Genomic DNA, 26,314 nt, shown 5'->3' with positions numbered 1-26,314 from the left:
ATACAATGATATATGAGGTGAAGAAAATAAAGAACATATCTAAACTAATTAAGTGCATAGAGGCACTTGACCTGCTTGAAAACCTGTCATCCTAGATGAGACATTGTTGAGATATAGAGCACACCCATACTAACAACTAATAAGCTAAACCCTGTATACAACAGCTAAAGCTACAAAATTGAGAAGCTAAATTAAATATGTGGTCACTGCTAAGCTGATGAGCAAGTTTTTTAAAAACTTTTTTAGAGCACATTAAAGCACATTTTTTAGAGCAGGAGCTGCATGCTATTAAAGCTCAAACATGCAGCTGTCTGTGAGTTCAGTTTTTTTCCCCTCACACTTCAGATTTGTTTTTGAAAGCAGCCTTTTTGTGTGTGTCCTGACTTATGTGTGTAAAGCGTTCATGCCATCAGCAACTTGTTTTTTTTTTTTTTCTCTTTTTGTTTTGTTTTGTTTTTTGTTTGTTTGTTTGTTTTGTTGAATTGAAAAAATAAATAAATTTGTGATCACACTTGTGGATCACAGTGACACATAACGATTAGGCAATCAGCATTTTCAGTTGTGTCTTTACTGTTGTTCTCTGTGTAGTGTGCTGAGTTTTTTGCCTTTTGTTTTTTGTTTTTTTTGACGTGTTGCTTGAGTGAGGAGTACTGTGACTCCTGAAGTAGCTCTCACCATGCGACCTTGATGATGATAAGTTCAAAGCCAGCTGAGAGCTGGGTTGTCTGCTTTGTTTTAGGTGATAAGGCAGAAAAGTTCAAACTTAGTTTCTTGTTTTGAAAAAACAAAAACAAAGAGGTTTTGTGTTTCTCAGCAAAGAACAACTACAACTTCATTTTCTGTTTTTGAGAAAGGCGAATTTAAAATAATAATAATAATACAACAAACAAAGAGTGATGTTTTGTTTAAGTGGTGAAGAAAGCTAATACTGCAAAATACCGTTTAGTGCATGATCTGCGACCAATAAATGAAATCACTGAAATGATGCCACCAGTAGTAGCAAATCCCCACTCTCTATGGTAAAAATGGCCTGTATTCATATAGCGCTTTACTAGTCCCTAAGGACCCCAAAGCGCTTTACATATCCAGTCATCCACCCATTCACACACTGGAGATGGCAAGCTACATTGTAGCCACAGCCACCCTGGGGCGCACTGACAGAGGCGAGGCTGCCGGACACTGGCGCCACCGGGCCCTCTGACCACCACCAGTAGGCAACGGGTGAAGTGTCTTGCCCAAGGACACAACGACCGAGACTGTCCAAGCCGGGGTTCGAACCGGCAACCTTGCGATTACAAGGCGAACTCCCAACTCTTGAGCCACGATCGCCCTATGCTAAAGCTTTAAAGAAATCAATGATTTCCTGCCTCCTGCCAGCAGCAGAGACAGTTTCTACTCTACGTAGATGAGATTTTAGTGACTGGCCACACAGAGGAAGGGTGTAAGCAAAATACTATGGCTGTGTTACGTCACTTGGCTGAGTTAAGGCCACAAGGTATCTTTAAATAAACTCTAATTATGAAGTCACATACTTAGGGCACACCCTCTCAGGTGAAGGCAGAAAGCTACAAAACAAAGGAACAGAAGCTATACAAAATGCGCCACAGCCACAAAACTAAGCATTCACATTCTTTCTGTCAGTGAGCCTGAGTTATGACCTTGGCTCCCTGTTTTTCTGCTCCCGTGCAATGTGCTCTGTTGTTTTTACAATGAAAAAAAAAAAAGAGAGAGGCCCTGACTCTTTGAACATAATATTCTCTTCATAACTTAGCAGTATGAAATGTCATGAAACAGTGGAACTCACTCACACTAAATCAGCAGTATAGGATAATACAAACCTATCTAATAAATCTATTATTTTCACATTCTTTTAACTCAGAAGTATGATGCAAACTAAAACTACATACTGATCACACAAGAAGTATGATATGGCCTACAGCAGTATCATGATTCACTCCTTTTGATTACAGGTATAATGTAATATATAACAGCATAATAATCTCAAGCACATTTACCTTTCCTAACACACGTGAGAGAAAGGTTAAGAAAATGCCCTTTTGGGTGAGAGAGGCCCAGAGGCCCTGAATGCACGCGTACTAACACACATACATGCAATGAAGAACAGCTTACACTATAGCACACACTATACATGCGCCTGTATCTCTCATTGGAGTTTGGTTATCAAATGCTGAATTTATCCACTGCTGACATTTAACTGTCCGGCTCGAAGGACCAAAATAAATGTCAAGAGATTTATTCTAAATGACACTTCTTCAGCTGAGAGTCTAAGAGTGAAGACACACACAGACGCTGCAGTTTTAACTTGCAAGGGCGTTTCACAGAGCGCTCACATCAGAGAGTGGGGCCCTGTGATCAGCACCCTGTTCTGCACTTGTCTTTTATTTATACAGAAGGAAAATGAAAACATTTGTTCAGTGGAATGCTGATACGTGAGCATGTGCGTATGTGATTGTGCGTGTGTGTGTGTGTGCGAGGTCAGAACTGCTTGTTCAACTTCTTACTATCGCTGTGGGAAGATTCAGATAGAAATATCAGAACACGTTTTATAAAGAACAATCAGTTCTGAACAATGAAAAGGACAATCAGTTCTAAGCAGGGAAAAGGTCATCATGCAGTATTCTATCACATGTAAACTTATATCATTAAAAGCTTATACTGACTACTAAGTACAATTTTCCCTTAACAACTGTGATCAGTACTTTAGTTTGTCTCCTGTGTGCACTGCTGAGGCTTCATCAAAGAGGAAACCTGTCTGTGCGAGTGGTGCTACTTTAAAGTATCACAGCCCAGAGCAGGCAGTTTGCTCCGCTTCTCCTAAGTCACGTGACTCAGCAGCACCAGATAAGCTAGCGTGCTCCATAACCATGACAACACACACACACAGAGCACTCAGAGACAGGAAGTGGTTCTGTGTGATCAGGCTGAAGATGAAACACATTTATACAAGCATATGAAAACTCGTGCATAAAAACGCTGAGCTACACAAGCAGAGAGAGGAAGATGGACACCCCCCCCCCCCCACCACCACCACCTGCCTACAGCATCCCACAGGACCCCACAGACCCAGAGGTCACTCGTCTTTAACTGTGACAGAGAGTATCCAGGTGATATTCGAGTTACTTTCAAAGTGCAACTAGATCATTCTTACTTGATCGTTTGATAATTTCTGTTGTGGGTTTTAACTCATTAATAGTCCAAACAATAACAAAATAATACCAATAATCCAAAGGGACTAATTCAATTCAAATACTCATTATTTTAAGTATTATTATTAATTTAGCAGCAAGGCAACAATAAGAGTAAACAAAACAATAATAAAAATCCAAATGAACATTCCTCAGCACGTTTCTCATAAATGGCCAAAAGTCCATTTTGCCAGAGCCCTGAGAGTTTGCTGCAAGTTTTTGCTAAAAGTCCCAACCGGTTCTTGTTCTTCAGAGTCATGTTACTGAACCAGGCAGCAATACAGAAAGAAATAACAGATTCAATAAAACTTTAGTAAAACAAGGAAAGAATTTCAGATGAGACATTAAAATATGTCATTTTCCTTAAAAAAATGCTTGTTGAAATGTCGCGGCAAAATGTCGAGGAAAAGGACCAATTTTTTTAAATGGACTAACAATGAGGTGGAGTTGTTGCTGCGAGTAACACAAAAGTACAAAGTTGCAAAAGCGAGAGAGAATTAAAGAATTTGAAGAAAAGCTGTCTGGAGCAAGTATAAACTGATATTAATCTTTAATAGGGCTGTCAAAATTGAGAGCAAATAAAAGCTGTATAATGCTGCTGTATAATGTCCTCCGCTATGATTGTTTAATTGGTCACATGTTTGCATCACATGACTAAAATGCGTCATTCGAAAGTCTCAGTTTTCGCTGTCCACACTGCGACGCGAAAGCACCGTCTCAAATGTATTCGTTTTCGAGAGTGCTCAGAAGATATCAAAGTCTTCATGGAATATGTGCTCTTATTGTGAAAATCCAGGGCTCTACTTCTCCATTAGAGGTAGAGCCCTGACTCCTTCCAGGTAGGAAAAACAGTTTGAATTCAAGTGCCACTACAATAGAAACATAGTGTTAGGGCTGTGACAGGACAGAAAGCCTCCAACAAACATTTCTGCGTGTTTTTAAAGTTCAGACTCCATTTCTGCTTTTACTTAATCCCAACTTCCTCATTGACGCCTCTCTGGGAGTTTCCTATTTGATCAAAGAGGAACACTTTACTTTCTGAAACTCTGTGTCACATGATCGTCTCCAGCACAAACAGCACAAATTTGCCATTCACTGTAATGGACTCATAGTTGGAGTGTTTCTTTTCCATCATTTTTGTGAGCAAAATCTGAGAATCAGCAGCAGCAGGTTTGAATTTGTTTTCTCTCAGACAGCAGTTTGTTCTTTAAAAGTTTGAACGGCTTCTGTAACTTAAAGAGACTGAAAGTTCCTTCAGGACTTTTCTTTTTCTGCTCTCTTTAAATTATTCAGCTTTATTTGAATATTTTCCTTTTTTCACTGCTGCACTCACACCCACCCAGAGGTCGTCTCACACTTTCTCCTTATCGTCTTGATGATGAACATTGTGGTTAAAATTCCCCACTAGTGTTAACTTTATTCTGATGGCAAGATGGAGTTCACAGAGTTTGTAATTGTAGAGAAATAATCAATTAATTTTGAGCATACAATCTTCAAGCAGAAACCTCAGAAAGCCTTTTGGGTTAAAAAGGTTAAAGGTCTTCAAGAGTGCCATATATTATACAGGGCTCTAGACTAACTTTTTGCCATGGGCGTACCGGTACAAAAGTTAGGCGCACACAAATTTTCTAATAATTTATATAATATAATGTGTTTTTCTGGATACACTGTGCTTTTTCAGCATTCAAAGATTGATGACACCGTGTCAGAGCACTGGCTATGAATTTCAGAAGGATCAGGCCTTAACTTAACAGAAAAGTTAGCAATAGTTCTTTTCCTATTACAGCTACATCCACGTCTGTCGTCCCTAGGCTGCTCACTAGGGCTGGGTATCATCACTGATTTCTATAATCCATTCGATTCCGGTTTTCAAAGTCCCGATTTGATTCAACTTAGCCTCAGACAGTCAGAAATATTATAATTCTGATCATTTATCAGTACTGACTTCATCAGAATTGTGAACATCACAGCAGATGCCTTTGTGTGAAAGTAACTGAGAATAAAACAGAAAAACATGAAGGAGATTTTCCTGGTCTGGCTTTTAATAGCAGATAACCTTAAAAATATTCTACAATGTTCTGCATATAAAGTTTAAATTTCTTCAGTATTGAACAACAGAAAAAATAGGCTTTCTTGTCCGAGGTCATTTAAGTGAGAAAAAGAAAAAGAAAAGAAAAAGACAGCACCCACAGCGCTGTAAACAACGGTAGACTGGTGGGTAATAAGCGAATGAATAATACAGAAAACAGAGATTAGAGACGGGAAACTGTTCTTGAAGTACAGAGAGAGAGAGAGAGAGCTAGCTGTGCATGAAGTGTGATTTTAATAGTCGTGGAAGCAAAACGGCAAAATTTATGATGACATTGATCAAATGTGAAGCGCAGTTTGCTGCTTCTTTTGCTGCTGGCTCGGTGAATTTTGGTTGGAGAGACAAAACCTGCAGCTCAGAATCAGCGCAAAAAGACGTAATCACAGCGCGGACCGGACGCATCAGAATCGCTAAGCTCCAACAGCGTGTCCGTCTACGGGCCGTCGGGTGAGAAAGCCGAGAAAGACAAAGTTGATTCTGATGCGTCAGTCCGTTTACGTCTTTGTGTGGAATCCGTGTACCTGCTCTCATCTGCTGTTTGGTTGTTGTTGAAATGGTTTTGTGAGCTTTAATCCGAGAATCTGGCGTTTCTGGCAAAACACAGTTATATTTAAAAGTCGATTCAGGATTTAATGAATCGATATCGCTTTATTCAAGCTACTCACCTCCCACTTCCACCTGCACTTTCAACTGGACCACGGCCAATCAGAGAGGTCCCGCCCCTTACTATCTCTGATTGGTTTAGTCCACAATCGGGGCAAAATGTGTGTCTGTTGTTGACCACAGGGAAGGTTGCAGATTTTTTTTTTTTTTGCCACCCGAACAGTTGGTCGCACAGGTGCAACCAAATATTTTTTTTTAGTCGCACCACTGAAAAATTTGGTCGCATTTGCGACCAAATTGGTCGCACTCTAGAGCCCTGTTATATATTCAGAAAAGCTTTCACCTACGACAACTCCACAAACTACAACACAACATGTGTGCATGATGGATAACTTGACAGCCTCACAAATATGAAGCCTAAAATACTGCATTGTTGCAGCACATGTAATGCGAGTCAATAACAAAGGCTAAGGGATATTTGGAATTTGGAAGGGAAATGAGTGCAATCAAACAACAATATATCACCTACAGTATTATATTAATTTTATTTTATGACATCTGGCCCTCAAAATATCTGCTGAGAAAGATTCTGGCCTTTGAACAAGGTTTTGGGTGTATGTGGTCCAAGCACTAAACCTTTCGCATACATGAAATCATATTTGATTTTTTTTTTTGATTTTATTGATTAGCATTCAAATTCAAATCTCAGTGAAAACAGTGAAAAAAAAACAAAACAGTGAAAACAGAACAAAAATCTACCATAAAGAAAGAAAGCATGAGACAAGGCTAATCAAAAGGTATTGGCTGAAGCATTTGCTTATTACGCCAACCCTTTTCACAAAATATCTTTTTGTATGCAGCTCCTGTACACAGGGCTTGAAGAAAATAATAAAACAAAGCAAAAACCAAACAAACAAACAAACCAACAATAAAAAAATAAATAAATAAAAAACTTTCCACCTTAGATAAGTAACTACATCAAAGCAAAAGAATCAAGAGGTTATTTTTTTTCTCCTTTTTGCTCTTTTCATTCTTGATTTATATATTTTTCTAATACTCTATTTTTAAACATGTTTTTAAACAAGGAAAATGAACTACACCTTTTTAAATCACTGTCATAACTATTCCACAGGTTAACTCCTCTAACAGAAACACATCTCTGCTTTATATTTGTCCTTATCTTGTTTTTTTTAAAGAAATCTGTTCCCCTTAAGTCATATTGACTCTCTCTGACTTTGAACAGCTTCTGAGTACTGGGGCAAAGCAAGTTATTTTGTGCTTTATACATTATCTGTGCCATTTTATATTCAACTAAATCATAAAATTTCAGGGTATTCAGATTAATAAACAAAATGTTAGTTGGTTCTATATAGTTTGATTGGTTTATAATTCTTATAGCTCTTTTTTGTAACTTGAAAATATGAAGAGTGTTCGTTTTATGTCATGGGCCGTGGCGCGCGGGCACGAAAGGATCCAGGCGCAGACTCCGAGCTAACAGAAAGACACTTTATTGAAACAACGAAAGGCGACCCGGGGAAATTAGAGAGCAAAACAGAAACTAAAAACCCGGGGAAACAATGACACGAGGAAGCCGGGATTGGGACGGCGGGGGGCTGCAATAGAAAGGGGAGATGATTACTAGGGAGCCAGGAAGCGGGGAAAACATATCAGGACTGAGTTAGAGTAGGGGCTTACGATAGAACGGGACCGTGGGAGCTCGGGAGGGAAGTGTGGCAGTCCGTGGGGGCAGGAAGTCCGTGGGAATGGTGAGTGGGCCAGGTGAGCACCGCGAGATCCAGTTGAGCCAGAGGACAGGCAGGTAGCAGACGCCGAGTAGAAACCTGGACAGAAGTAGGCAGGTTAAACAAAGTTCCAAGCAGAAGAGAATGCACACTTTTCGTGGAAGTCTGGTTACCACTGTGGGGATGACTAACGGACTGGCGTGGAGCATCCGTCAGCGCCGGATTAAGTGAATCTCCGTGTAATCACCGTGATGGAGAGCAGGTGTGCTGGTGATGGCCCAGCCCGGGGGTGTGGCTACCCGAGCATCACGCATTCCACAGACACAGGACCACGGACCATGACAGTGCCCCCCCCTCAAGGGTCCCCACCAGGGGACCGACCGGACTGCGGCCTGCGGAGAGAAGCGCGGAGAGAAGCGCGGAAATCAGCGATGAGGGACGGGTCCAGAATGAAGGAACGCGGAACCCAGAGGCGGTCCTCGGGACCGTACCCCACCCAGTCCACCAGGAACTGCCACCCACGCCCACGCCGGCGCTCAGCCACGATGCGCCGGACCGCATAGGCCGGGTGACCGGCGACAAGCCGGGCGGGAGGAGGGGGCTCGGACGGAGGGCACAACGGGCTGCGGTGGACAGGTTTGACCTGGGAAACGTGGAACGTGGGATGTATGCGCCAGGAAACAGGGAGCTTGAGCCGAACTGCTGCCGGGTTAACAACCGCATCAACTTCATACGGGCCAACGAAGCGGGGGGCCAGCTTCCGGGAGGACACACGCAGCGGAATGTTTTTGGCGGCCAGCCAGACCTTCTGCCCCGGCTGATAGTCGGGGGCAGGGGTGCGACGGCGGTTGGCATGGCGTGTGTGCTGTTCCTTCGTCCGCAGGAGAGCTTGGCGGGCCCTGAGCCAGACCCGCTGGCAGCGCCGGAGATGGTGCTGAGCAGAGGGGACTGCGAGACCGAGTTCGTCTTCAGGGAAAAGAGGAGGCTGATAACCGAGGGATGCCTCGAACGGGGACAAACCCGTGGCAGACGAGGTAAGTGAGTTGTGTGCATATTCAACCCAGGGCAGAAAGGTGACCCAGGAAGTGGGGTTTTGGGACGCCATGCACCATAGCGCAGCCTCTAGCTCCTGGTTAAGCCGCTCGGTCTGGCCGTTAGATTGCGGATGGAAACCCGAGCTTAAACTAACTCTCGCGCCCAAAATGGAACAAAAGGTCCTCCACACTTGCGAAGTGAACTGTGGGCCTCGGTCTGAGACGATGTCAAGGGGAATACCATGGAGCCGGAACACGTTCTCAATTAGGGCTTGGGCTGTGTCAGGGGCAGAGGGTAGTTTCGGTAGCGGGACGAAGTGGGCGGCTTTAGAGAACCGGTCGATGATGGTGAGGATGACGCTCTTTCCCGAGGAACAAGGAAGACCGGTAATGAAATCTAATGAGATATGAGACCAAGGCCGGTGAGGCGTGCTGAGCGGGTGGAGCAGGCCCGCTGGGTGCTTAGTGGACAATTTGTTGCGGGCGCAGACAGTGCAGGCAGCCACGTACTCCCTCGCATCTTGTCGTAAAGTCTTCCACCAGAAATGCCGTTTGAGAAGACCAATGGTTCTGCTCACGCCAGGGTGACACGAAAAACGTGCAGTGTGGATCCAATGGATTACCGCTCCGCGGGCAGCAGCGGGGACAAAACGCCGTCCGGGGGGTCCGGTACCAGGGTCAGGGTCTCCCGGGAGGGCCTGGCGGATAACCTCCTCAACATCCCAGGAGAGGGCGCCCACCACACAGGTTGGGGGGAGAATGGTGGTTGGTGACGATGTCTCCGTGTCTGGGGAGTACTGGCGGGAGAGCGCATCTGGCTTGGCATTCCGTGAACCTGGGCGATACGAGAGAGTGAAGTTAAAGCGGGTAAAAAACAGGGACCAGCGGGCTTGGCGAGAGTTTAACCTTTTAGCAGTCCTAAGATAAATTAGATTCTTATGGTCCGTCCATATGAGAAAAGGTTGCTCGGCTCCCTCCAGCCAGTGGCGCCACTCCTCCAAGGCGAGTTTTATGGCCAAGAGCTCCTTATCGCCTACGTCATAATTTCTTTCAGTAGGGGTGAGCCGGCGAGAGAAGTAGGCGCACGGCTGGAGCTTACCTTGAGGCCCAGACCGCTGAGAGAGAACAGCCCCGACTCCAGTGTCGGACGCGTCCACCTCGACGATGAATTGTTTGGTGGTGTCTGGGTGGAGCAGAATGGGCGCCGTAGTGAACAATGCCTTTAATTTGGTGAACGCTGTGTGGGCCTCCAGGGGCCAGGTGAAAGGTACCTTAGGAGAAGTGAGGCGAGTGAGAGGTGCGGCGACGTGGCTGTAGTTTCGAATGAAACGTCGGTAGAAGTTCGCGAACCCAAGAAAGCATTGGAGCTTCTTCCGCGAATCCGGGACTGGCCACTCCAGAACCGCCTTGATCTTAGCTGGGTCCGTCTTCACCTGTCCTCCTGCTAAGACATAGCCCAAAAAGGAAACCGATGAGGCGTGAAACTCGCATTTTTCTGCTTTGACAAACAGTCTGTTTTCCAGTAACCGTTACAGGACGCTCCAGACGTGAACGTGATGCTCCTCCATGGTCCTGGAAAAAACGAGGATATCATCCAAGTATACAAAAACAAACACGTTCAGGAAGTCTCGGAGCACATCATTCACTAGCGTCTGAAAAACCGCAGGGGCGTTAGTTAAGCCGAATGGCATAACCAAATACTCGAAGTGGCCCAGTGGCGTGTTAAAAGCGGTTTTCCACTCGTCCCCCTCCCTTATTCAAACCAGATGGTATGCGTTTCGCAGGTCCAGTTTTGTGAAAACGGTGGCTTCCTGGAGAGAGCCAAAAACAGAGTTAATCAACGGAAGAGGGTACTTGTTCTTTACGGTGATGTCATTTAAGCCCCGGTAGTCAATGCACGGCCGCAACGAACCGTCCTTTTTCCCCACGAAGAAGAAGCCCGCAGCGACTGGGGAAGAAGAGGGTCGAATGATACCGGCCGCGAGTGATTCTTGGATGTAGTTTTCCATAGACTCCCTCTCGGGGCGAGACAGGTTGTACAACCGGCCGGAGGGCAGCGGGGCACCAGGTAGCAGGTCGATGGCGCAGTCATAGGGGCGGTGTGGTGGCAGAGAGCAAGCCTTGTCTTTGTTAAACACTTCCTGTAAGTCGTGGTACTCGGGTGGGATGGAGGAAAGGTCAGGTGCTTGTGTAACAGGTGGGGTCGGGTTAGTGGGTGGAGCGAGAACTGCTGATCTCAGGCAATTAGCAAGGCAGAACAAACTCCAACTGGCGATCTTGCTTCCTGCCCAATCAATGTGGGGATTATGTCTTTGCAGCCACGGGTAGCCTAACACGAGCGGGGTGTCGGGAGACGGGAAGGTAAAGAACGAAAGCGATTCGTTATGGTTCCCGGAAGTGACTAATGTCACGGGCGCAGTCTGATGAGTGATGTAAGCAAACACTTGTTTATTCAGCGCTGACGCAGGGAGGGGAGGTTCCAACAGAGTGAGTGGAATTTCCAGCTCTTTAGCCAGTCTTTCATCCATGAGATTCTGCTCCGCCCCAGAATCCACTAATGCGCTGCATGTGACAGTCTTTTTATTGGTTATTATGGCAACGGACACAATCAATCGGGGTCTAATAGTATTCAATGTGCAGCCCACCCGTATCCCCGAACCTACCGGTGAGCTGGTCCGTTTGGGCGAACCGGGCAGCTGGCGATGCGGTGTCCCGGCTTCCCACAGTATAAGCAGTCCCCGGCCCGAAAACGGCGTTCCCTCTCCTCCGGCGAGAGCCGAGAGCGCCCGATCTGCATCGGCTCCGGCGGAGGAGGAGACTGTGAGCGAGCGCACGCCGCTGGAGAGCTAAAAGGGGACAGGGGCGGTGACACGCGAAATTCTGGGTGCAACACGGGTTTCGGTGGCTTGGACCGCCGTTCGGCCTCCCTCTGGGGAAACAATGACACGAGGAAGCCGGGATCGGGACGGCGGGGGGCTGCAATAGAAAGGGGAGATGATTACTAGGGAGCCAGGAAGCGGGGAAAACATATCAGGACTGAGTTAGAGTGGGGGCTTACGATAGAACGGGACCGTGGGAGCTCGGGAGGGAAGTGTGGCAGTCCGTGGGGGCAGGAAGTCCGTGGGAATGGCGAGTGGGCCAGGTGAGCACCGCGAGATCCAGTTGAGCCGGAGGACAGGCAGGTAGCAGACGCCGAGTAGAAACCTGGACAGAAGTAGGCAGGTTAAACAAAGTTCCAAGCAGAAGAGAATGCACACTTTTCGTGGAAGTCTGGTTACCACTGTGGGGATGACTAACGGACTGGCGTGGAGCATCCGTCAGCGCCGGATTAAGTGGATCTCCGTGTAATCACCGTGATGGAGAGCAGGTGTGCTGGTGATGGCCCAGCCCGGGGGTGTGGCTACCCGAGCATCACGCATTCCACAGACACAGGACCACGGACCATGACAGTTTTATATGCATTACCCCATATCTCCAGACAGTAAGTCATATATGGAAGCAACAGAGTACAATAAAGTGTGTATAATGATTTTTTGTTCAGGACATGCGTTGTTTTATAGAGAATAGCAATGGTTTTTGACATTTTTGTTTTCACGTGGTTTATATGAGACTTCCAACTCAGCTTATCATCAATTATCACTCCAAGAAATTTATTTTCGTACACTCTTTCAATTTCAATTCCATTAACCCTTATTTTAGATACATTTTTCATTTGTCTAGTGCCAAAAATAATCAATTTTGTTTTCTTTATATTTAATGATAACTTATTTACATCAAACCAGTTTTTTAATATATTTAACTCCTTTTCCGCTGTAGTCAGAAGCTGTTCTAAGTTTTTACCTGAGCTCATATGATGTGAGACATGACTGTGTTCACTGTTTCTTCTGGTAAAATCATCTTCTCATGTTTTTATAGAAATATGATGAAAGAACCACCAATCAAAGCAGCTTCTTTAGCAGGTAGGAGATCAGTGGTTTTTCTGATGAGATCTATTGATTAATAGACCCAAGGTAGATACCTTTTCTTATTTTTTTGGTTTTTTTATTTATTCATTTATCCAACAGCATTTACATCTTCTTATGTAAATATGCATGTATTTGCCTAAAACACTTTTATGGTCATCATTACATTTCAGCGAAGGACACTGTCTCAGCTGGACTCTGGACACGCACACACATACACTTACACTGATAAGCACGCACTCATCCCCCTCCCTTTCCAAACGCCTTCGATGCTTGTTTCCTGTGGGGGAAGACGGCGGGTCTGCGTGCCGCGCTGAAATGGTAGTGCTGTGTAGGACGACTGCTGTGTTCCTTCGGATTACCCCCCACCCCCCTATCCAACCCCTGTGGCTTGTCACGTGCTCTAATGTTGTGATGTGGACATTAATGTGCTCTCTGTGCAGAGGAGTTTTTTTTTTGCTTCCTGTTCTCATGCTGTCCTCCCACAGGTGCCCAGCGTGAGAAGAGGTCTCTTTTTTTCCTCTTGTACTTTTCCCACTGTCGTGTACTTTTTCAGTGTCTTCTCTGTAACGCTGCCGATCTCCGACTGTATTCCCATGTGATGTCTTTGTTGTCTGTGTAAGTCGGGGGGGGGGGGTCCTATTCCTCTGCGGGGCAACCTGCATATGGCCAATAAAGCATTCATTCAATTCATTCATTCATTCATTCATTCATTCAATTCAGTTCTTTCAATTCATCCACATGTGTTGCAACCTGGCTCAACCCTTCTTTGGCACATGCTTAGACATTTGAGTGATAGACATGTTTACATGTTTTTATTTTTCCCATAGAGGAGGAGCTTGCCAGGGTGCGGTCAGCCTTTGTTTGGAGGGTGTCAACAGAAATCCTTAAACAGCTCCTGGAGGCCCTTGTAAGTGACGGTGTTTTAAATGAATTGGAGAAAGAATTGATACTGGAGAAGAACCCAGTCAGAGCAGATAAGGCACGCTGCTTCATCGACACAGTGAGGAAGAAAGGGGACAAAGCCAGCAGGACAATGATCAGATATCTTCAGACTATAGATCTCTCCCTTTTCTCTCAGCTGCATTTATACTCTGATTCATCTGCTCAACAAGGTGAGGTCACTTTTTTTCTGCAAGAATGGTCTCTTTGCATGATTTATTGAGATGTGAGAGAGTTAACCCTCACAATACAATGTAAGAAAAAGGAGAGGGCAAGAACATCATTCTTTGTCATACATTTGTATTTGTTAAAGTGTTGTTCACAAAGAAAACATTTTTGAAGTGCTGTGGAGTAATTTTGAAGGCCGTCATAAATCTATGGCCAGTCTGACTACAAACTTGCTTAGCAACATGTTGAAACTGACGAACTGAAAAATAATACGGCAGAATAGGATAAATGTTGTACTTGTTTTGTGTGTTGTACTTAAAGAGATAAACAAAATTATTATACTTTAGTATTATATTATACCAGAATATTTAACAAATTTATTTTACATATCTGTTTAACTTAAAATAGACTACTCAGAATCACTCTTTGAAATACATACTACGACCACTGTCTGAAAACTTTAGTTATATTTAAGGCCAGTCGTATTTAATTGTTAAAACCATGCTAATTGATTCTTAAAAAACGTCCAAGTTTCATTCATGTGACTTGAGTGTTTCAGAAATCCTTTAAGAAAAATTATTCAATTTTAAAAGTAACAATTGACAGATCCCTATTCCCATTTAAAGTAGGAATTTAATGTGAATTGCTGAGCATTCCTTAAGATGCTTCTTTTAAACAGCTGAGTTAGCAGTAGGAGGACATTATGACACTTTATGTGATAAATTTTGGGAGTAAAATTTGAAGAAGTGGCCCAGAGAACTGGAAACTTGTTTAGCCTGGACATGTGGGCATTGCTTACCTATGAAAAGCCACAAAGCCCAATATAATTTTATAAACTTAAAGATTCCTAACAGTTTTGTGATTATCTGTAGCACTCCAGACTGAGCATCACTTTACTGAATGAAGCCAAATGTGTTTTTCATGACCTTAGGGTAAAACAAGTGTACAGAATATAACAAACCAAACAAAGAAAGGATGTGAAGAGACAGGAACCTCTGACAGCACTGAGCAGCTCCTTCAGTGGGAGACTGCGGCACCCACGGTGTGGGACGGAAAGATTTCGCAGGTCTTTCCTCCCCACTGCAGTCAGACTCCATAATAAAGACTTTAACTGATCAAACACACACATCCATACATATGCAATAATACTAAGTGCAATAATCCTTTCTGTCATCGTTGTATTTTTACTCAGTTGTATATAGCATTTGTATTTGTATTCTATTTTTATCTTATTGTATATTTATTTTATTTTATTCTACTGTATATAGTATTTTATTTTATTCTATTCTGTACAGTTGTGTACTGTATTTATTCTTATTGTATCCTAATTTTTGCCTCATAACTTTTGCACTGTCCACTTCCTGCTGTGACAAAACAAATTTCCCACGTGTGGGACTAATAAAGGTTATCTTATCTTATCTTATCTTATCTTATCTTATCTTATTTAGCAACCAACATTTTCAGTCCCCCTGAAAATGCTACATTCAGATGAACAGTACTAAATTTTGGGGATTAACTTACCCGGGTGATTGTGCATGCATTAAGCATTAAGAGTTCCTTTCACTGGAACTAAGGGGCTGAGCCCAACTCCTGAAGAACAACTTGCAGCTGCTTGGTCATGGAAACTCATTACATGAAGCTCTCAATGCACTGTGTTTCAGCTAAGCTAAAGGCCACTTGAAATTTGGAGCTATCCAAAAAGTTGGGCACCACTACACACTATATGCCTGACCATCGGCAGATGCCACTCTGTGATTTTACCTGGCCTAGCACTTTGTGGCTGAAGTGTTATCATTCCCATTCACTTCCACTTTTTTAATAGATGGCAGTGAGGAAATTTCATAACAGGACTTATTCCACATATGGGACATATGCTATTGTGGTAGCATGTTGGACCTATTCTTTCACAAGTGTTTGTAGAAGCAGTCCAGATGCTTAGTTTTATACACACGGACATGGAAGTGATTAGAGCACCTAAATTCAATCATTTAAATGAGTGAGTGGATACTTTTGGCAATGTAATGCACTCACTCACTAAGTCTTGCTTCTTTCTTTGATGTTGTTTGGACTACTTTAGAACTGACTTTGATCTGCTGTTAATTATATTTATTCTTTTACTTCAGAGGCTCTTCAAAATTGTCAGCCGAAACTTAAATCTAAACTGAAGAAGAAGTTCCAGTGTGTGTTTGAGGGGGTTGCTAAAGCAGGAAACCCAACCCTTCTGAATCAGATCTACACAGAGCTCTACATCATAGAGGGAGGGACTGCAGAGGTCAATGAGGAACATGAGGTCAGACAGATTGAAACTGCATCCAGGGAGCCAGATAGACCAGAAACAACAATCAGACAAGAAGACCTCTTTAAAGACTCATCTGGAAGAGATGAACCAATCAGAACAGTGCTGACAAAGGGAGTGGCTGGCATTGGGAAAACAGTTTTAACTCAGAAATACACCCTCGGCTGGGCTGAAGACAAAGCCAACCAGGATATCCAGTTCATATTTCCATTCACTTTCAGAGAGCTGAATGTGCTGAAAGAAGAAAGGTTCAGCTTGGTAGAACTTGTTCATCACTTCTTTACTGAAACCAAAGAAGCAGGAATCTGCAGCTTTGAAGACTTCCAGGTTGTGTTCATCTTTGATGGTCTGGATGAGTGTCGACTTCCTCTGGACTTCCACAAAACTACAATCCTAACTGACACTAGAAAGTCCACCTCAGTGGATGTGCTGCTGATAAACCTCATCAGGGGGTACCTGCTTCCCTCTGCTCACCTCTGGATAACCACACGACCTGCAGCAGCTAATCAGATCCCTCCTGACTGTGTTGACATGGTGACAGAGGTCAGAGGATTCACTGACCCGCAGAAGGAGGAGTACTTCAGAAAGAGATACAGAGAAAAAAAGCAGGCTAGCATGATCATCTCCCACATCAAGACATCACGAAGCCTCTACATAATGTGCCACATCCCAGTCTTCTGCTGGATCACTGCTACAGTTCTGGAAAATATTCTGAAAACCAAAAAGGGAGGACAGCTTCCCAAGACCCTGACGGAAATGTATATCCACTTCCTGGTGGTTCTGGCCAAAGTGAAAAAGGTCAAGTATGATGGAGGAGCTGAGACAGATCCACACTGGAGTCCAGAGAGCAGGAAGATGATTGAGTCTCTGGGAAAACTGGCTTTTCATCAGCTACAGAAAGGAAACCTGATCTTCTATGAATCAGACCTGGCAGAGTGTGGCATTGATATCGAAGCAGCCTCAGTGTACTCAGGAGTGTTCACACAGATCTTTAAAGAGGAGAGTGGACTGTACCAGGATAAGGTGTTCTGCTTCATCCATCTGAGTGTTCAGGAGTTTCTGGCTGCTCTTCATGTCCATCTGACCTTCATCAACTCTGTAGTCAATCTGCTGGAAGAACAACAGACATCGTCCTGGTGGTCAAAATTTTTTAATGCACCAAAACTACAGCATGTCCACCAGAGTGCTGTGGACAAGGCCTTACAGAGTCCAAATGGACACCTGGACTTGTTCCTCCGCTTCCTCCTGGGTTTTTCACTGCAGACCAATCAGACTCTCCTACGAGGTCTGCTGACACAGACAGGAAGTAGCTCACAGACTAATCAGGAAACAGTCCAGTACATCAAGAAGAAGCTCAGTCAAAATCTGTCTGCAGAGAATAGCATCAATTTATTCCACTGTCTGAATGAACTGAATGATCGTTCTCTAGTGGAGGAGATCCAAAAATCCCTCAGATCAGGATGCCTCCCGGTAGATAAACTGTCTCCTGCTCAGTGGTCAGCTCTGGTCTTCATCTTACTGTCATCAGAAAAAGATCTGGATGTGTTTGACCTGAAGAAATACTCTGCTTCAGAGGAGGCCCTTCTGAGGCTGCTGCCAGTGGTCAAAGCCTCCAACAAAGCTCTGTACGTAAATATGTACTAATCCCTGTATTTGTAACATGAAGAGTGTAAATGGTGTTGCCCCCTTTTTAAAAAATGATATAACTTAATGATCATCAGAAAAAAAATCAAATACTTCATTTATAGTTGATAACAGAAATTGCTACTAGGGTGACATGTTTTGGGGTCTTTAACCCACAGTGGTCCTGGGTCTTCAACCTAGAGTTCTGAGTTTTCATTGCTTGGCTCAGAAGCCTCAGCTTTTAATATCAGCCAGATGCACTGCTGAGCATCCCTAGCCTCTGGAGTCTCCATCGAATCCTGTGTTGCCTTTGAACTCGACGCTGCCGCCTGTGGTCACCATGCCACTGCCTGAACTGGAACCCAAACATGAGGTTCTTGTGTCAGTTGAACCTTGGCCTGAGCCAAAGCCTAAGGCTCCCATATCACCTGAACATGAACCAGAGCCAGAGAATCCCAACTAGCCTGCACTTGAGCCTGAGCTCACTAAATCTACCAGTAACTCACTAATTTCAGTCTAGATATATCAATATGATTGTGTTTCTACCAAGAACATTTCAGTGTTTTATTTATTTATTTTTTAGAGTTATAGTTAAGTTTTTCACCTGACCATGAATTGTAATATATGTAGACATTATTAGATTTTCCTGTCTAGGGACAAGGTATAACCTTTTGTGTTTACGTCAAAGTTATTATATTTGGTTGTTTGTTTGTTTTTTCAGACTGAACAGCTGTAACCTCTCAGAGAGGGTGTGTCAAGATCTGTTTTCAGTTCTCAGTTCCCAGTCCTGTAGTCTGAAAGAGCTGGACCTGAGTACCAACAGCCTCGGGGATTATGGAGTGAAGAAGCTTTTAGCTGTGGTGCAGAGTCCACACTGCAAACTGAATATTCTCACGTCAGATAATATTATGTTTTGTTTTTTTAATCAATTGACAAAATTAACCAATTAAAACATTTACATTTTTTATGTAAGTTAGAGTAAAAAAAAATCACGTCTAACCTGCACAGCACAAGACAATAAGGATTCTTTAAAATGCAATGACTAATTATTACTATTGATCCTGGTTGCATTATAACAATGTAGTCATTTGTATTGTTCATGTCTTCATTTTCAGATTGAGCATCTGTAACCTCTCAGAGAGCAGCTGTGAATCTCTGTCTTCATTTCTCAGCTACAAGTGTTCTAGTCTGAGAGAGGTGAACCTGAGTGTAAGCAACCTGCGCGCTCCAGAACTGAAACTTCTTTCTTCTGGTCTGCAGAGTCGGAACTCTAACTTGAGTAATTTGAGGTCAGATCAAATAACATTTTCTTTGTCAAAATTAATCAATTAAATATTTTGACCAAGGTCATCGACATGCTATTGTATCTTAGCTTGGTGTTAAGGTTTTCTAAAGCAGTGTTTCCAAACCACTGTGCCGTGGCACAAAGGTGTGCCACGAAGATTATTTTGTTCCACCTGTTTAGTACTCTAAGCAACTGGCGCGAGTAACAGGCAGAACAATTACATTTTCTTCCACTAGAGGGCAGTACCAGTACCTGCTCTAATTGCCACTAAAACAGAAGAAGACAAAGAAGAAATTACATAATATTCACGCTGTCAGTGAGACAATGCAGCGTGTCATAGCAATAGATAAATATTTGAAAAGAAAAAGTAGTCAGTCTGACCTGGGTCCTGAAGAAAATTCCAACCCAGATAAAGGCCCTAGCATGAGTAGTGGTCAGAAGAAAACAAAAAAGGTATACTGGGGGCAAACTGAGCCAATTCCGCTATGCCTGGTGCATGGGGAAAAATTATAAATATACTTTTTGTGACATTTTTGTTTGGTAGTGTGCTGTGTCATGTTTTTAATGTGAAATATGTGCCATGGCTCCAAAAGGTTGGTAAATACTGTTCTAAAGAAAGAGGACTAAATATTGCTAAACTTCATACTGCACCATATTTGTTTTATTGTTTGTCTTTTATTTTTCAGACTGAGTCACTCTAACTTGTCACAGAGAAGCTGTGGAGCACTGTCCTCAATTCTCAGTTCCCAGTTCTCAAGTCTGAGAGAGCTGAACCTGAGTAACAATGACCTGCAGGATTCAGGAGTGGGGCTTCTGGCTCATGGACTAGAGAGTCCATATTGCACATTGGAAACTCTCAGGTCAGCATTCTAACTTTTCCACTGATCATTTAAAATATAAAATATATTATTGCAAAAAGAGCAGTTTTAGAATACATTTTTCTACAATCTGATTTCTTGAAATTAGATTTTTATCTGATCTGAGTCTCACTTCAGCAGCACTTCCATCCACTTCCATATATGAGAATTATTTTTTGAATTTTTTTCCTGGCATTGTTGTCACATTTATCTGTCTTTAGAAAAGAAAAGAGCTTTCTTTTTTTCTCTCGTTTCATCCAAATGATCAAATTTCTGCTCTCAAATATTGAATTTTTCAAATATTTAGAGAAAAAATGCCCTAATTAACTTATACTAAAAATAGTTTTACATTTTTTATCTGTACCTGAGTGAATTTGCTCCAGGGGCTCCAGGGAATGATTATTCTAAATTGGCCACATGCCTCGTTTAAACATTGACAACTATGAATAAAGCTTGAAGCAGCGCTGAAAGCCGACAGCTCACTGATTCTGATGTTTCGGCAGGTCCGCGCTTTGTGTTTACACCCTTTTTGAGCTGATTCTGAAGCTGCAGGTTTTTATCTCTCTCCAAACAATATTGACTGAACCAGCAGCAAAAGAAGATCCAAACTACGCTTCACATAAACATCGCTATGAATTCCCTCTTAATTTTGCTGTTTTGCTTCCACCACAATAAAATCCCACTTCATGCACAGCTCTCTCTCTCTTTCTCAGTGTACTTCAAGAATAGTTTCAAGTCTAAAAATACGTTTTCTGTATTATTCGCTTGTTTTTTACGCACAAGTCTACCGTTGTTTACAGCGCTGTTAGCCGCTGTTTTTTTCCTTTTTACTTACTTCCGAAAAGAAAACCTAATTTTTGCTGGTCAATACTGAACAAATTAAAACTTTTTACAATTATGCAAAATTGCAAAACACTTGGCTGTGTCTCCAATAAAACCTCTGTAACTTTGCTTTGCTTCACTTCAGCAGCATCAGGTAATGTTCATATGTTGATCAATGGTTTTCTTTCGTTTTGATCTACTGTAGAATATTTTCATAAAATCCCAGGCCAGGAAAATCACGTTCATGTTTTTCTGTGTTTTATCTTCAGCTTCTTTGACACAAAGGCATCTGCTGTGATACTTACACCTTTGATAAACTCTTGCAAGTGTCAGCTTTCTTTTTATAGATATAAAAATATGTAAATGTACTGATCTGAATTATAATATTTCTAACTGTCTGAGGCAAAATTTTCCCGATTCAAATCAAATTGTGGATCAAATCGATTCGGGACCTTGTGAATCAGAATCGAATCGATTCTAGAAATCAGTGAAGATACCCAGCCCTAGCTATAAGGCTGTTGGTCCACTTCCCATTCCGTCTGTCTCCGCTCCCCTCTTTCCACTCCAGATTCTTTTTTTATGTCACTACTTCGTGTCCTTTACTTTTGTCTTCTCTTGCTTATCTTACACTGATAAACAATTTCAGATGAATGTTGTTGGCTGTTGGTAGTTTTCTCTTTTAAATAAAGCTAAATTAAAGTGAACTGATAAAAATGGATATATGTTATTGTATCTCACAAACAGAATTGTTCATAATTTAGTTTTGTGTGTCTGCAGTCTATCAGGCTGTCTGATCACTGAAGAAGGCTGCACTTCTCTGGCCTCAGCTCTGAGCTCCAACCCCTCCCATCTGAGAGAGCTGGACCTGAGCTATAATCATACCGGGGACTCAGGAATGCAACTGCTGTTGGCTGGACTGAAGGATCCACACTGGAGACTGGACACTCTCAGGTATGGCGAGAATGTCTGATAGAGAAAGAAGAGCTGGAAACATATTCTGTGCTCTGCACTCACTTCCTGTTTGTTTCAGGAAGATGTGACATAAACAATCACACAATCAGGAACATTTTGCTCACAAGAAAAACACACTTGAAAATGATCAGTGAGGGATCTTAACGTAGGAGGTCTCCAAGGACAATATCTTCAGGGTTAAGTTGTAGAAACAAGTAATATATATCTCAGTACACTTAACAGTGCTGTACTTAAATACATCTATCCCTTTGGTCCTGATTAAGATTAGATTAATTTCAGTATAGAGGGACCTAGGGGATATTATTCAAAGTTTACTACAAACAGGAGATTATGCTGTCCTACCTTGATCACAAAAAAAAACAAAGACTAAAATTTTATAGTGAGAGGTGTGTAGAAGCTGACAACTACACTGAGATGTTTTCTGTAGATTCAAAGTCAAACAACCCTGCAGTATTACATTTATGTATTTCTACTGCTTTTAGAGACAAAGGTCACAATGTGCTTTGAAAAGCCAATACAAACTATAAACAATGCTCTACATAAATAAAAATAGAGATGACCAAGGTGGAAGAGACAGAGGCAGAAAGGAAATGACAAAAAGGAGCGTTTTTTGGCCCAAATACAAAACTCAAAATCAGGAAACACAATGTCAATAAAACAGAAATCCAAAGCAGGTACAGGAAACACTGGGAGCTACTTGCAAACAAGAGACAGGTGAGAGCACACTACGAACATGGACACTATGACACTGAGCTGATGATAAATCCACCATGTCCAGTTGTCGCTGTCTTAGTAATTAATATAACAACTTTTAAAGAATCAAAGATGAAAACTCTTCTAAATCCATTCCAAAGAAACCTCCTGTTTCCACAGACTAATTTCCCTTCAGATAACCAGTACACTCCCTTGCAGTGTTGCACGTGAATTATACTTTGGCATCAGATTTCCATAATACCTTAAGCAATAACCTAATTTTAATCCCAAGCCCCAACCTTAAGTTAACCTGATGTTGACCTTCTCAGAAGTGTAACTACACGTCTGGTAAATATATACCACAATGACTGATGTGGAAGGTTTCAGTGAGGGGCTAAAAAGACTTTCTGATTACAACACAAGTTAGGATATGCCTCAGAAGTGTTAATCAAGCTTAATTCAGAATCAAGTCAGTCAGTCTGATTTTTGATTTCTAGATGAAATCACTGGTTGATAAGCAGTGTGAGTTACAGAAATGAATTTTGTTCCATCACTTTGTGACTGTTGTTGTTTAACTAAAAGACTTGTTAAATACTATGAAATGTTGGACTGTTATTTTATCAGTGTCTAACAGTATGTGTATGAGAGCGATGTAATGTCCATGTGTGCATGCTGAAAGAGACTGTGCTGGTCTGATCCCCCTCTGTTCCTTTCAGGGTGGAGCCTGCTGGTGTCCAATGGTTGACACCAGGTCTGAGGAAGTGTAAGTGTGTTTTTAATGTGATTCATGAAAACAAAGCAGTACACATTCAACCATCTTCAAACTGTCACATCACTTCACATCTCTGATGTCAGGAGTCATTATTAAAGTGTCCATCAATGAACATGTGATGAATCAATAACTGCAGCTGGATTGTGTTTGTTCTCTCCATCAGATTCCTGTCAACTCACAATTGATACAAACACACTACACACAAACCTCAAACTGTCTGACAACAACAGAAAGGTGATACATGTGGAGGAGGTTCAGTCATATCCTGATCATCCAGACAGATTTGATGTATGGTCCCAGTTGCTGTGTACAAACAATCTAACTGGTCGCTGTTACTGGGAGGTCGAGTGGAGAGGAAACTTTTATATATCAGTGAGTTACAGAAGAATCAGAAGGAAAGGACGTAGTTATGACTGTGGGTTTGGAAACAATGATCAGTCCTGGAGTCTGAGCTGCTGTGATGATGGTTCTCTTCGTGTCTGGCACAATAACAAACAAACACCAATCTCCTCCTCCTCCTTTTCCTCTTTTTACATCTCTAACAGAGTAGCAGTGTATGTGGACTGTCCTGCTGGCACTCTGTCCTTCTACAGAGTCTCCTCTGACACTCTGATCCACCTCCACACCTTCAACACCACATTCATTGAACCTCTTTATCCTGGTTTTGGGGTCTTGTTTCCTGGTTCCTCAGTGTTGCTGTTTTAAACTATTCTAAATTATTTCTTATAAACTTCTTCCTCTTCAGTCCTTTAACACTTGAAACACCAGAAGGGGTCAAAATGACCCCTCCCACAGAAGCAGGAAAACAATGTCCAGGGGTATCCACTGTGACCATGGCTCACAAGTAATCAATAAAAGTCTAAGAAGCTCAGAAGAAATAATTTCCTACTGTCTGGAGAAAACCGCTCACCATCTGATGGATTATTATGTTATGATGAACGCTGACTGGCCTCAGTTCAAATCACCAGGCTACCTGTTGGACATTCTCAGTGAGGGATGCATGGTAGTTTCTTTGGTCTGGGGTATAGTCTTGTTAGAAGAATAGTTGAAGTGTCCACGCCACGTCCTAGCTTATAGCACGCCTCAGAATCAGTTTATTAGAATCAGTTTAGAAACATTTCCACATAGTCTAAATTATGATCAAAGTAACTGGACCGTCCTTTTTTTTTAATTTTATTTGTGTGTTAACTACAGATATTTAAAATCTTTGTGTGTATCTGGAATGAGTACTCTCCGTGTTTTAAGAGGGTACAGGTAAGAGCACTTCTTCTTTTATGTGAAAAAGTGATCATTTTTAAATTAAACAATTAGCATATAATATATTGATGTAGTGGTGATGGGTGCTGACAAATAACTACCTAGAAAATAAACATAAAAGCACAAAAATAGGGAAAGAAATGGGTGTGGGGGGGCACTTCACAATTACCCAATAAGATTTATAAACAAGGTTTTGGTTGTAAACCATTAAATGTTACATGTTTGCCCACCTTCTAGTGACAGTCACTTTGTAAAACATGCAACCATATTTTTGCTTCAAGAAACAGAGAGACATACAGGTAATTTTGCATCCTAATGCATTACTGCACCGTAAACATCAGTCAAAATATTGCGTGGTATTGACATTGGCAAAAAAGAAAAGTAAATAACCAAAGAAAGGCCTCTCAAAGCTTGGGCCAGCACCCCTCTGAGACCTCCATTCTACAAAAATTGTGAGAACTCACATTTAAATCATTTGAGCTGTTTCTGTAAAACTCTGTCTTGGTTTTATTTGTTGCTGTAGATAGGTAAATGTAGCCGATCACCAAATAAGTAGCGAAAACAGCATTTCTTTTCATTTAAATCTTTTTTTTTTTTTTGGATGAATTGTGGGAAGCTAAAACAGTGTGTTTCAGCAGAGTACTTTTTTTTTTTATTATAAAGACTTAAATTGTGAATTGTGCAAGAGTACAAATATGGACATGGATATGAAGTACTCTATTAAACTGTTACTCATAAACAACTAGACCACTTAAGTAGGATACAAGTAATTTTACTACATTTTGCAGCAGCTTAGAGGTAGTTTCCAAAAATCTGCATTATATACATAAAATGTTTGCATGTCAAAAATTTAGATTTACTGTAAACTGTAATATTTATAGAACGTAGTATTTCTTTTATATGTTTTCTTAATGTTTGTTAGCAAAAATAACTTTTTTGTTTATGAGAGAGGATGTAAAAATGCTTTCTTTTTCCCTTTCAGTGCATACATACAAGTAACTAATGTATAGCATCAGATCATCTTTAGAGGTTCTTACATTGACTTGCATTAATAAATTCATTATAATAAATGCAATAATATTATTATAATATTTGGCCACCTCAGTTTAGGAGTAAATAAAGCCTAAATTGCATTTAGTCATGCTCACTGTATTAAAATGTATGGACGTTGCTTTTTGCCACTTCAAGCAGGGTTGGTCCCGAAATGATTGTAAACAGATTAATGTCTCCAGAATATGAATAACACACACATGCATAATATGAATAGACAACCACTAAATCATAAAAATCCTCAGAACGTGTGCACGTCAGGGCTGATGTACAAAGAAGAAATTAAATAGTTGCTGGTGATAAACATCGCTTCACCTTTCTTAAAAACCAGAGTGTGACTGAAGACAGAGAGGGCTGTAGGTTATTTCAAGGTCTTGTCTGTTGTGGAAAGTTCAGAAAATTAAAGTTTTTAAAAAGAGGTTAAAAATCCAGTGTGATAAAAGTAAATAATTTTTCAGTTTATGTGAAAAATAAAAGAAAAGAATTTACGTAAGTGCCAGTTCACAGTTTCAGTTGTCTCAGTAGGTTTTATACGGCAAGGTGAGGTTACACAACTATAAAGAGAAACTTTAAGACCCTTTGACCAGAAGGGACAGAAAGGAAGAAAAAAAAAATACAATGAAAAATGTAAATGTTTAACATATATCACTATGAAACTTCATCATCGTGATCATAGTGGATAATGGCGATTAACATCATTATTTCTTTACCAGTGTTCTGAAATTGTTTTATTAGATATGCAAATTAGACCTCAACTGTCTAAATATGTGCTATTTTGGATACAGGAACAGAAATCTGAAAACTGCATAAAGCTTGTTTCTAAATATGTTTTCCATTTTGCTGGCTGACTAGAGTCAAACTTTTGTTCTTATCAGTTCATACATCTTAAAATGCAGTAAAAAAAAATCTGTTTTACTACAAATAAAATTATCTGATTCTTT

General features: G+C 41.7%; 1 protein-coding gene across 1 annotated transcript; it reads left to right on the top strand.

Annotated features, from left to right (window-relative positions):
- The first annotated feature begins 12,116 nt into the window (after positions 1–12,116).
- On the top strand, positions 12,117–26,314 carry LOC113015815 (protein NLRC3-like). The gene is made up of 8 exons (XM_080297635.1): positions 12,117–13,751; positions 15,870–17,667; positions 18,387–18,560; positions 18,781–18,954; positions 19,637–19,810; positions 21,407–21,580; positions 23,011–23,057; positions 23,230–26,314. The coding sequence occupies exons 1-8, from the start codon at positions 13,673–13,675 to the stop codon at positions 23,769–23,771; spliced, it is 3,162 nt and encodes a 1,053-aa protein (XP_080153761.1). The 5' UTR covers positions 12,117–13,672; the 3' UTR covers positions 23,772–26,314.

This window comes from Astatotilapia calliptera, chromosome 23, assembly GCF_964374335.1.
Source record: "Astatotilapia calliptera chromosome 23, fAstCal68.1, whole genome shotgun sequence".
Lineage (NCBI taxonomy): Eukaryota > Metazoa > Chordata > Actinopteri > Cichliformes > Cichlidae > Astatotilapia > Astatotilapia calliptera.
Note: the sequence above shows the minus strand (reverse complement) of the source record. Positions and strands in the feature narration are given on the sequence as shown.